This window comes from Anolis sagrei, chromosome 8, assembly GCF_037176765.1.
Source record: "Anolis sagrei isolate rAnoSag1 chromosome 8, rAnoSag1.mat, whole genome shotgun sequence".
NCBI classification, from domain to species: Eukaryota; Metazoa; Chordata; class Lepidosauria; order Squamata; family Dactyloidae; genus Anolis; species Anolis sagrei.
The window spans coordinates 6,670,462-6,684,218 of NC_090028.1; the positions used below are offsets into that span (position 1 = coordinate 6,670,462).

The 13,757-nt window shown below is 42.5% G+C and overlaps 1 protein-coding gene across 2 annotated transcripts in view; it reads left to right on the top strand.

Moving 5' to 3' along the window:
• AMFR (autocrine motility factor receptor) overlaps positions 1 to 13,757 on the top strand; it is a 72,934-nt gene that overhangs the window by 13,198 nt on the left and 45,979 nt on the right. For both annotated transcript variants that reach the window (XM_060787810.2, XM_060787809.2), the window contains exon 2: positions 11,707 to 11,799. In XM_060787810.2, coding sequence (XP_060643793.2) covers positions 11,707 to 11,799 — 93 coding nt within the window. The remainder of the gene's footprint in view (positions 1 to 11,706; positions 11,800 to 13,757) is intronic.

Genomic DNA, 13,757 nt, shown 5'->3' on the forward strand with positions numbered 1-13,757 from the left:
GTAGTTGTGTCTCGTGTGTGATTTTCCCGACATAAATTCACAGATCTGTAGCCATTTTGGTGACTGGAATAGGGGGGAAATTGTTAAAATATTTTAGGAGAGATGTGAAGGCTTCCAATATTTTTAGAAGTGTCTTGCCCAGCAGTTCTCAATCTTCCTAATGCTACAACCCCTTATTGCTACTTCACAACTGTAATTTTGCAACTCTTATGAATCATAATGTAAATATCTGATATGCAGGATGTATTTGCATTCACTGGACCAAATTTGGCACAAATACCAAATTCGCCCAAATTTGAATACTGCTGGGTTGTGGGGGGGGATTGATTTTGTCATTTCGGAGTTGTAGTTGCTGGGATTTATAGTTCACCTACAATCAAAGAGCATTCTGAACCCCACCAAATAAATATATTTATATAGATACTTGTATACCGCCCCTATCAGCCTGGAGGTGACTCGAGGCGGTAATGTTCGTTTGTGGGATTAACAGAACTCAAAAACCACTGGACGAATTGACACCAAATTTGGACACAATACACCTAACGACCCAATGTATGTCCTTCACTCAAAATTTTTGATTTTGTCATTTGAGAGTTGTAGTTGCTGGAATTTATAGTTCACCTACAACCGAAGAGCATTCTGAACCCCACCAACGATGGAATTGAACCAAATGTGGCACATAGGACTCCCATGACCAACAGAAAACACTAGTAGGGTTTGGTGGGCATTGATCTTGAGTTTGGGAGTTGTAGGTCACCTACATCCAGAGAGCACTGTGGACTCAAACAATGATGGATCTGGACCAAACTTGGCATGAATACTCAACATGCCCAAATGTGAACACTGGTGGAGTTTGGGGGAAATAGACCCTGACATTTGGGAGTTGTAGTTACTAGGATGTATAGTTCGCCTACAATCAAAGAACATTCTGGACCCCACCAACAATAGAATTGGGCCAAACTTCCCACACAGAACCCCCATGACCAACAGAAAATACTGTTTTCAGGTGGTCTTTGGTGACCCCTCTGACACCCCCTGGCGACCCCCTCAGGGGTTCCGACCCCTGAAACACTGGTCTAGCCTTTTGCTTTCAGACTGAGACTCTCGTTCTCTGAGCATATCGTTTTGGAGGTTCATTGCACTCTTCTGCTCCCTTTCCTCTCTGATTTACACACCAGACACTCGAGCCTCCAATTTGGTTCAGGCCACAGAGCTGAGCATTATTTATTTCCATTGAAAATGACAGAGTTCGCTTGGCTTCCCGCATGTTTTCTTGTCGTTCGGTTGGAGCTCTTATGCAACTCGGGAATCCTGGCAGTCAGCAAAAGGCTGCTCTTGCCCGAACTATGCATCTTGGTAGAAGAAGCTCGTATAGAGAATTCTGTTGCAAGGAGAGGAAGGATGGAAGAAGACATAATGGTCCTCCATGTTTGAGCAAGGCCAAAGGACACACAGTAGGCTGTTCTAAATTATTCTATAAAGTACTTACAAAACTAAGGGACACGCTAGTGTTTTGCTTCTACAGTATTGCTAAAGTTCTGGTGGTGAAAATTTCAGAACTCTTAACAAAAATTTCAAAATTTCATTATTATTTCGTTATTGGCTATTTTTATGACAGAACCAATTAGGAACTGCCATTTATAAGTACCGTATATACTCGAGTATAAGCCGACCCGAATATAAGCTGAGTCACCTAATTTTACCACAAAAAACTAGGAAAACGTGTTGACTCGAGTATAAGCCGAGGGTGGGAGATGCAGCAGTTACTGGTAAATTTCAAAATAAAAATAGATATCAATAAAATTACATTAATTGGAGCATCAGTAGGTTAAATGTTTGTGAATATTATCATAAAACTGTAATTTAAGGTAAGACTGTCCAGCTCTGATTAAATCATTATTCTAATCTTCAGTGTGAATGTGCTTATGTATCCCTCCAATAATAATAAAGAGAGTAAAATAATAATAATAATAATAATAATAGAGTAAAATAATGCAAATGTAATAACAGTATTTATCGTGTCATCAGCAACCATTGAATTACAATTCTGACAGAGCAAAACAAACACACAGATTAAAAAGAAAAAGGGAAAAAAAACACAGATTTTGCAAATTTGGTATTTGGTTAAATGTCTTTTGACCCGTATCTGGCCACTTGGAGTGCCTCTGGTGTCGCAAGAAGCTCCTCCATTGTGCATGTGGCAGGGCTTAGGGTGCATTGCAGCAGGTGGTCAGTGGTTTGCTCTTCTCCGCACTCGCATGCCGAGGATTCCACCCTGTAGCCCCATTTCTTAAGATTGGCTCTGCATCTCGTGGTGCCAGAGCGCAGTCTGTTCAGCGCCTTCCAAGTCGCCCAGTCTTCTGTGTGCCCAGGGGGAGTCTCTCATCTGGTATCACCCATGAATTGAGGTGCTGGGTTTGGGTCTGCCACTTTTGGACTCTCGCTTGCTGGGGTGTTCCAGCGAGTGTCTCTGTAGATCTAAGAAAACTATGTCTAGATTTAAGTCGTTGACGTGCTGGCTGATACCCAAACAGGGGATGGGCTGGAGATGTCTCTGCCTTGGTCCTTTCACTATTGGCTGCTACTTCCCGGCGGATGTCAGGTGGTGCAATACCGGCTAAGCAGTGTAATTTCTCCAGTGGTGTGGGGCGCAAACACCCTGTGATAATGCGGCATGTCTCATTAAGAGCCACATCTACTGTTTTAGTGTGGTGAGTATGCTGCTGAGTATGCATGCCCAGTGTGGAACACATCTCACCACACTAAAACAGTAGATGTAATAACAGTAATAACAGAGTAAAATTATAAATGTCGTAACAATAAAAACAAAGTAAAATAATAAATGTAATAATAATAAAAAGTAAATAAATAATAATACTAATAATAAATAGAGTAAAATTATAAATGTAATAAAATAATAATACTGTAGAGTAAAATAATGTAAATATAATAATAATAATTAATATATTAAAATAATTCATGTAATAAAATGATACTAATAACAAAGTAAAGTAATAAGTAACCTTGACTCGAGTCTAAGGATACTTAAGTGGAAGTGGTTTGTAAAGAAGTATTTCAAAATAGCAAATGGGATATTATTTCTTTTAAGATCTGTCTCTGCTCATATTGCTTTCTTAGAGGTTCAGTTCTTGCTTTCGGTTTCTTCTCCCCCAAATTGAGATTTGATGGATGTGCAGGATGGATTTTGCCCTATTGTTGTAAACAGACCTTGGGACAGACTTCTCTTAGCCCCTCGCTCAAGGCCTCCTTTAGCTTGAAACTTCCACCTTCCTTCTTTGGATTTACATCAGTGTTCATTTTCTGTGCCACCTTGAATGTTGCTTTAAAAGTGGTCAGTTTCCTTTTTTCCAGGCCTAAAATGATGAGAGCCACAAAGGAAACAGTGGAAGTTTTTTTTTCCCTCCGTGTCAGGAGCGACTTGAGAAACTGCAAGTCGCTTCTGGTGTGAGAGAATAGGCCGTCTGCAAGGACTTTGCCCAGGAGATGCCTGGTTGTGTTACCATCCTGTGGGAGGCTTCTCTCATGCCCTGCATGAGAAGCTGGAGCTGACAGATAGGAGCTCACCCCGTTCCCCGAATTTGAACCGGCCACCTTTCAGTCAGCCGTCCTGCTGGCACAAGTGCTTAGCCCATTGCGCCATATTTGTTTTCATATTCATTGAAACAAGAATATGTTTCAATGGAAGGTTGAAACATATTCTTGCAGCTAACTAGCCTCTTGAATGCTCAAACAACCCAAAATGTTGAAACAACCTCCCAAATAGTCTTGATAGTTTGGCCGGACCCTAAAGCACTGATGTCCCTGTGGAGGTTGTCTCAAGATTACTTTCCACTATAGAAGCCTATGAACCATCTAGGTGTCGTCTGGAGAGGCCCTGCTCTCGGCCCCGCCTTCTTTGCAGATCCAATTGGCAGGAACGAGAGACAGGGCCTTATCAGTGGTGGCCACCCGGCTGGGGAAATTAGATCGGCCCCCTCCCTCCTGACATTTTGAAAGAGAGTTAAGACTTGGCTGTTCGAGCAGGCATTTGCAGACGCAGTATCTCTGATTTATTGAGACTCATGGAATGATAGGACGATGCGATGGAAAATGAATTTAATGATGACATGCTGAGAACTGTATTTTATGATTTTAATTGTTTATTGTTATTGTTTTTATATGGTTTATACTATATGTAATTGTTTTTGACTGTACAATATTTTATCTTGTGGGACATTGATTGCCAAATGTAAACCGCCTCGAGTCGCCTCTGGGCTGAGAGGAGCGGTAGACAAGCATAGTAAATAAATAAATAAATAAGCCAGCAACGACACAATAATCTAGGCATCCTCTCCCCAATCTTGTTTCTTCTACATCTTTTGGGTGGTTGTTCAGATTACGTAATCATTTGTTGTGCTGGTTAAAGTTAATTGAGAGCTGTAGTCCGGAATATCTGGAGGATGCCAAAATAAGAAAGGCAGTTGAGTGAAGTTGTGATCTTCCACTTGAAGTCTTTTTCAAGTGACTTTTAGTACGTTAGACTCAGAAGCAATGACATGAGCTGGAAGCCTTTCTTTCAAGTACGGGGCTATTCCTGGAATGAATTTTAGTATTTTGGATGGATATATAACTTTTTTTTTTGTTGACGGGATGTCGTGACATCAGTTTAAATTGTATGCATTGTATGTATCTGTGTATAAGTTGGCCTCATATATAAGTCAAGGGTAGGTATTGTGCTTAACTTATATATATGATATTAGCTGCCCCCCTGCCACACGTTGCTGTGGCCCAGTCTGGTGATCTGGAAACTAAAGTAATGAGAAAGTGTTGGTTTCTAATCTATGTAATTTCTTTCTGCTTGTGGGTAAACAGTATTTCTTGCTGTTTCTTTGTCAGTGTTGATGTGAAGATTGCCTGGTTTGCCTATTCTGGAACACATAACACATAATTGTCCTTCTTTAGGAGTCTCTTTCAAATCTATGATACTATATCTCTCTCTGTGTGTGAATCATATCTATCTATCTATCTATTTACATCTATGGCTCTTTGTCATGAGGGCTTTGATGACTTTTTTTGCCCTGGTGAAGGGAGTTGGACTGGATGGCCTTAAGTATTTTCTGATGGGAGTTCTGTGTGGGAAGTTTGCCCCAATTCTGTCGTTGGTAGGGTTCAGAATGCTCTGATTGTAAGTGAACTATAAATCCCAGTAACTACAACTCGCAAATGTCAAGGTCTATTTCCCCCAAACTCCATCTGTGCTCATATTTGGGCATATTAAGTATTCATGCCAAGTTTGGTCCAGATCCATCATTGTTTGAGTCCACATAGCTCTCTGGATGTAGGTGAATTACAACTCCCATACTCAAGGTCAATGCCCACCAAACCCTTCTAGTGTTTTCTGTTGGTCAGGAGAGTCCTGTGTGTCACCTTTAGATCAATTCCATCATTGGTGGAGTTCAGAATGCTATTCGATTATAGATGAACCCTAAATCCCAACAACTACAACTTCCAAATGACAAAATCATAATTTTTTGTGTGATGGTTACTCCTTGTTAGTGAGACATTTTGTTGTCAAATTTGGTGTTATTTCATTCATGGGTTCTTTTGTTGTTTGTTTGTAAGGTACTCATTAAGGTACTCATTACGCACAGAATATTTTTATATATACGGATGACCAATGGATGAGTCGAGGGTTGTCCTGTAGAGAGAGGAAAGGGCCAGCATTACCTTGAGACCCCTGGTTCCCATTGTTTTCCTACCAAAGCATTCAAAAAGGCCAGAAACAGCATTATAGTGGAGAAAGCAGAGGAGGTCATCACTTCTTTTAGGTTTTCTCTGGCTGGACTAAGTTCTTGTCTTTCTCTGTCCTTGTTCTGGGATCAGTTTTCTGGACTTATCCATGAGTATATTCAGTAGTTTCGAGAGCACATCTTTTTGCTATAAGTAATTGTGTTGGGCACCAGAGGTAGTGGCAAAGATGTCCACAATTGGGATGAACGAAGGACATGGCAGGAGGTTGGACCAGAAGGCCCTTGTGGTCCTTACTGATTCTTAGATTCTGTATGCAGATGATATCCAACTCTGTCACTCCTTTCCACCTGCTACTAAGGAGGCTGTTCAGGTCCTGAACCGATGCTGGCTGCTGTGACGATCTGGATCAGGGCTAATTGAAATTGAATCCAGACAAGACAGAGGTCCTCCTGGTCAGTTGTAAGGCCAAACAGGGCATAGGATTACAGCCTGTGTTGGATGGGGTCGCACTCCCTCTGAAGACGCAGGTTCGCAGCTTGGGAGTGATCCTGGACTCATCGCTGAGCCTGGAACCCCAGGTCACGGCGGTGACCAGGGCAGCATTTGCACAGTTAAAACTTGTGCGCCAGCTATGCCCGTACCTTGGGAAGTCTGACTTGGCCAAGGTAGTCCACGCTCTTGTTACATCCCGTATAGACTACTGCAATGCTCTCTACATGGGGTTGCCTTTGAAGACTGTCCGGAAGTTTCAACTAGTCCAACGAACAGCAGCCAGGTTCCTAACTGGAGCGGTTCTTAGGGAGCATACAACTCCCCTGTTGCGCCAGTTCCACTGGCTGCCAGTCTGCTACCAAGCCCAATTCAAAGTGCTGACTTTGGCCTATAAAGCCCTAAATGGTTCTGGCCCAACTTACCTGTCTGAACGCATCTCCCTTTCTGAACCTTCAAGGACTTTAAGATCGTCTGGAGAGGCCCTGCTCTCAGTCCCGCCATCATCACAAGCATGGCTGGCGGGACGAGAGACAGGGCCTTCTCAGTGGTGGCCCCTCAGCTATGGCACGCCCTTCCTAGGGAGATCAGATTGGTTTTTTGACTTCTAGCATTTTGGGAAAAAAACTTAAGACATGGCTATTCGAGCAGACATTTGTGAATACTGAGTAATGGACATAAAACCGTTTTAATGAGTATTTATTGAATTATTTTTTATTACAATTGTTATGATTTTATTGATGTTAACGTTTTTTTAATTGTAATTGTGTTTTTTTAAACCGCCTCGAGTTGCCGAAAGGCCAAGAGGGGCGGTATACAAATACAGTAAATAAATAAATATATAAATTTGAAGAGGAAGATGTTTGGCAGGCTGATAGGAGCAACTCCATAAGCCAGTTGTAAACAAATGAGTGGGTGAGGAGTTGGGACTACCAGGCGAGCAATTACAACCTACAAGGAGATTCTCGAAGAGGGTGGCAAAGGTCACAAATTGTTTGGGAACTGCTGATTATCGTGGCATGGATTGATAAGTAGGATGGCTTGATATACAGATACAATGATCAGTTTGCATTCCACATTATGTGGGACTTGTAATAACAATCAGGGAAAGGCTTTGCTTCCTGTCCTATCTATCTATCTATCCATCCATCCATCCATCCATCCATCCATCTATCTATCTATCTATCTATCTATCGGCCTACCTATTGGGTTGTTGTAGGTTTTTCAGGCTATATGGCTATGTTCTAGAAGCATTCTCTCCTGACGTTTTGCCTGCATCTATGGCAGGCACCCTCAGAGGTTGTGAGGTCAGTACCTATCTGAGGAGCAGTACCTATTGATCTACTCACATTTGCATGCTTTCAAACTGCTAGGTTGGCAGAATCTGGGGCTAACAGCGGGAGTTCACACCGCTCACCGGATTCGAACCTGCGACCTTTCGGTCAGCAAGTTACCTGTATTTATTTCAGTTTTGTACAAGTTGCTGACCTCAATTAAGGAACCCAACATTCTAATTATGACAACTTAACCCAGTTGGATGGACATAGATATGTAAGACCTCCTTTTATGGGGAAGTATCCCCATACAATGAGCCATAGAACATCTATACGCAGCTTCTTCTAACATTGACACGTCGATATTCTTATCTATTTATGTATCTTTCTTATCTATTTATATATCCATCACCGGGGAGCTTTGAGATGGTTGAACAGAAGCTCTCCGAAGCTCTAGGTGCTCTTACTGCCTATTACAGGGAAAACCAGCTGATCCCAACCCATCTAAAACACAGACATGTGCCTTTCACCTTAAGAACAGACAAGCATCCCGAGCTCTGAGGATGACCTGGGAAGGAATCCCACTGGAGCATTGCAGCGCACCCAAATACCTGGGAGTCACTCTGGACCGTGCTCTGACCTACAAAAGCACTGCCTGAACATCAAGCAAAAAGTGGGTGCTAGAAACAATATCATACAAAAGCTGACTGGCACAACCTAAGGATCACAACCAGACACAGTGAAGACATCTGCCCTTGCGCTATGCTACTCTGCTGCTGAGTACGCATGCCCAGTGTGGAACACATCTCACCACACTAAAACAGTGGATGTGGCTCTTAATGAGACATGCCGCATTATCACGGGGTGTCTGCGCCCTACACCACTGGAGAAATTACTCCGCCTAGCCGGTGTTGCACCACCTGACATCCGCCGGAAAGTAGCAGCCAATAGTGAAAGGACCAAGGCAGAGACATCTCCAGCCCATCCCTTGTTTGGGTATCAGCTAGCACGTCAACGACTTAAATCAAGAAATAGTTTACTAAGATCTACAGAGACACTCGCTGGAACACCTCAGCAAGCGAGAGTCCAAAAGTGGCAGGCCCAAACCCAGAACCTCAACTAATGGCTGATACCAAATGAGAGACTCCCCCCTGGGCACACGGAAAACTGGGCGACTTGGAAGGTACTGAACAGACTGCGCTCTGGCACCACGAGATGCAGAGCCAACCTTCAGAAATGGGGCCACAAAGTGGAATCCATGACTTGCGAGTGTGGAGAAGAGCAAACCACTGACCACCTGCTGCAATGCACCCTGAGCCCTGCTACATGCACGATGGAGGACCTCCTTGCGGCAACACCAGAGGCACTCCAAGGGGCCAGATACCCGTCAAAGGACATTTAATCAACTACCAAGTTTGCAAACTTTGTGTTTTTTTAAAATCTGTTTGTTTGTTTTGTTCTGTTGGAAATGTCACACAATGGTCTGGTTGCCCCTGACACGATAAATAAATGTATCTTTCTGCCAAAGTATGTATTTATATATATTTGTTTTTTAATTCTGTTTTTGTACTACAAAGGCTGTTGCTAGGTGAAGTGGCCCTCTGTGATGCCACTGGGAAAGAAAGGTGACATCTGTATGAGAGAAGGAAGGAAAGAAAGAAAGAAAGGAAAGGAGAAGGCAGGAAATGGAGGGAAAAAAGGGAAGGGAAAGGTAAACGGTATGATCCATCATCTACCCAAACCCCATCCAGTGATACACAGAGGGTCACTTCACCTAGAAACAGCCTTTGTGGAACAAATGGATAAACAAACAAACAAACAAAAAATATAGGTAGACAGATACCTTTCTGTGATTGGTCAGAATTGGAAGGCTCGTCCAATGGCCTTCGCTACAGCTGATCTTGCTGAAGCGGGAAATTTGAAATTATTGTGTATAAAAAAGGTTGCATTTCTGTATTCTGGCATTCTAGCTTTTTTGTGCGAGATCATAGAATCATAGAATCAAAGAGTTGGAAGAGACCTCATGGTCCATCCAGTCCAACCCCATTCTGCCAAGAAGCAGGAATATTGCATTCAAATCACCCCTGACAGATGGCCATCCAGCCTCTGTTTAAAAGCTTCCAGAGAAGGAGCTTCCACCACACTCTGGGGCAGAGAGTTCCACTGCTGAACGGCTCTCAGAGTCAGGAAGTTCTTCCTCATGTTCAGATGGAATCTCCTCACGAGCTATCATCTTATTCACATGAATAAACTCTTCGTTGGCTGAACTTCATTTCTGCTTAAAGGGCTGATTTACTTCATTGGGTGTCTTCTATGCTCACCAAGCAGAACTCCTCAACTTCTGGGGCAGGAAGGTAACAACAAACTACAAGAGAGGAGATTCCATCTGAACATCAGGAAGAACTTCCTGACTGTGAGAGCCGTTCAGCAGTGGAACTCTCTGCCCTGGAGTGTTGTGGAGGCTCCTTCTTTGGAAGCTTTTAAGCAGAGGCTGGATGGCCATTTGTCAGGGGTGATTTGAATGCAATATTCCTGCTTCTTGGCAGGGGGTTGGACTGGATGCCCATGAGGTCTCTTCCAACTCTTTGATTCTATGATTCTATGAACAGTGCTCCATGAAGTCATGCTGACAACATGACCTTGGAGGTGTCTACGGACAACGCCAGCTCTTCGTCTTAGAAATGGAGATGAGCACTAACTCCCAGAGTTGAACATGACTGGACTTAATGTCAGGGGAAACCTTTACCTATCTGGAAGTATTCACTTGCAACCGATAGTGTTCTCCGGGAAAACATCACTCTTCTGCTTAAGGAAGAAGGAAGCTGAAGCTGCTGCCATCTTCCACTACAAAACACTTCGAGCAGACAGTGGCTATTCATTTTTTACCCTCCTTAATCCCTTTTCTTCTAAGTGATTTGCTAAAAGATATGTAGAAACAAGATGGAGAGATAATTAATTGGCCAGAGTTTTTGGAAAAGGGGGAAAAAAGAAAATTGGTTAAAATAAAGAGGGATTTGGGGAAAAGTAAAAAAGAGGGTGCACAGCCCACTGAAGAACTAAAGGTAAATAAATTGCTAAATGCAAGAGAAAAGACAAGGAACAGTGGCAAAAATATCTAATTTAATGGTAGAAGATAAAGAGTTTATGATTAGAGCAATAAGTAACAAATTGAATGAAGTTAAATCATTACAGACAAAAGAAATAGAGGAAATAATTAGGAACATGAATAAAGTAAAATTAGAAAAATATAATGAATTAGAAAAAAATGATATTAAGATGGTATAGAACTCCTGAACAATTGGCTTATATGGTAAAAGGAAAGAATTCGAAGTGTTGGCATTGTAATAAAGAAAAAGGTACTTATTCACACATGTGGTGGGAGTGTTCTGAAATAAAAAAAAATCTGGCAAATGATACAAGGAAAAATTCAGGAGATATTCCAGATAAAAATTCAAATTAATAATATTTGCTACTATGGGGAGTGTTGGATCATCCGAGTATAATAACGAATTGCCAGGAGTTATTTAAGGTAACAATAAGAGCAGCCCATGCGGTGATTGCTAGAGGATGGAAAGACAAATCGAAATGGACGTTAACTAATTGGAATGATTATATGTATGACTAAGTGCTGTTAGATATTACGGGAATTATGACCAAGCAAACACCAATAATGGATAAAGAAAGAATCATTACAAAGAGATGGAAGGTCTACTTTAACTGGGTGAAAAATGGAGGAGTCAACGATCATATCAAATAAAAAAATACAAAGACTCTACCAGTGGCTGGATCTGCAAGATTAGTAGAAATATATTGTGGTTGAAGAGGGAGGGAAGGTAGAGATAATGTAATATACACCACTGTAAATTAGCATAATGTCTTTAATATTTGTTGAATTACTCAGGATTTATATGTGTAACACTTGGAATTTGGCTTATTGATTTGTGACTCTGACTCTGAACAGCCACTGTCTTTAATGTATGTATATATATATATATATATATATATATATATATATATATATAAAAGACAGTGGCTGTTCAGAGTCAGGCAAACCCGTTTCTAAGTTTTGTAGAATTGTAACCCATCGATCAATTGGTCAAATCAATCAATTGATCAAACCTCTTGCTTTGAAAGTAATACCATTTTTTTTTGTTCTTGCTAAACATGAGATTTGTATTCTTTTTGTTCCTAGGTGCTGGTGAATACGGCATGTTGTATTCTGATGCTCATTGCCAAACTGATACAGGGAATCGTGTTTGGCTCTCTCCGAGTCAGCGAAAGGCAGGTAAGAAAGGCCTTGAGTGGCTGGTCAACAGATATACTTTGTATTATATTGCAAATAGGTTAGTGGTGGTTACATTGACCTCTTGCTCTTTAACGCTTTGCTTCTCAGGCAATACGGGGAAGTGGTATTTTGTCTCCTTAATGTGTAAGAGAACATAAACATTGCGTGTAAGGCAGTGGTTCCCAACCTGTGGGTCCCCAGGTGTTTTGGCCTACAGCCAGTTTACGAGGATTTCTGGGAGTTGAAGGCCAAAACATCTTGGGACCCACACGTTGAGAACCACTGGTGTAAAAGAACATTGCATCCATTGGCTTCAGCTTCCTCCCTCAGTCCCTTCCATCTGTCGTATTGTATTGTATCATATCATATCTTCTTGCATTGCCTTAAAATGCATTTCATTGTACCCTTTGCATAGAATTACGGAAAACATAGACCCATGTCTGATCCCACAGCAAGGCAAAAGCTGCACATCACAAGTGTTGAACCTGACTCAGCACATAGAAGATGGCTTTGAAAGGCAGCAGATCACAGGAGCTGTCTTCATAGACCTGTCCGCAGCCTATGATACTGTGAACCACCGCCTCCTCCTGAGAAAAATGTATATCACAAAGGACGACCACCTCACCCGCCTCATAGGAAACCTGCTACAAAACAGGAGCTTTTTTGTTGAGTTCCAGGGCCAGAGAAGCAGATGGCGGAAACAGAAGAACGGCCTGCCTCAGGGGAGCGTGCTTGCTCCATCCATGTTCAACATCTACACAAATGACCAGCCACTGCCAGAAGGGACAGAGAGCTTCATCTATGCTAATGATCGTGCCATTACTGCTCAAGCAAGGAGCTTTGAGATGGTTGAATAGAAGCTCTCTGAAGCTCTAGGTGCTGTTACTGCCTATTACAAGTAAAACAAACTGATCTCTAATCCATCTAAAACACAGACATGTGCCTTTCACCTTAAGAACAGACAAGCTCTGAGGATGACCTGGGAAGGAATCCCAGTGGGGCATTGCAATACACCCAAATACCTGGGAGTCACTCTGGACCATGCTCTGACCTGCAAGAAGCACTGCCTGAACATCAAGCAAAAAGTGGGTGCCAGAAACAATATCATACATATGGCACAACCTGGGGATCACAACCAGACACAGTGAAGACATCTGCCCTTGCGCTATGCTACTCTGCTGCTGAGTACGCATGCCCAGTGTGGAACACATCTCACCACACTAAAACAGTGGATGTGGCTCTTAATGAGACATGCCGCATTATCACGGGGTGCCTGCGCCCTACACCACTGGAGAAATTACACTATCTAGCTGGTATTGCACCACCTGACATCCGCCGGGAAGTGGCAGCCAATAGTGAAAGGACCAAGGCAGTGACATCTCCAGCTCATCCCTTGTTTGGGTATCAGCCAGCACGTCAACGACTCAAATCAAGAAATAGTTTTGTAAGAGCTACAGAGACACTCACTGGAACACCTCAGCAAGCGAGAGTCCAAAAGTGGCAGCTCAAATCTAGCACCTCAATCCATGGGTGATACCAAATGAGAGACTCCCCCCTGGGCACACAGAAGACTGGGCGACTTGGAAGGCACTGAACAGACTGCGCTCTGGCACCACGAGATGCAGAGCCAACCTTAAGAAATAGGGCGACAAAGTGGAATCCATGACATGCGAGTGTGGAGAGGAGCAAACCACTGACCACCTGCTGCAATGCATCCTGAGCCCTGCCACATGCACAATGGAGGACCTTCTCACAGCCACACCAGAGGCACTCCAAGTGGCCAGATACTGGTCAAAGGACATCTAATCAACTACCAAGTTTGCAAAATTAGTGTTTTTTTATCTGTTCATTTGTTTTGCTCTGTTAGAAATGTAATACAATGGTCTGTTTTCTGATGACACGATAAATATAAATAAAATGCCCCGTTTTGTGTGTAATGCGACATGTTCCATATGTCA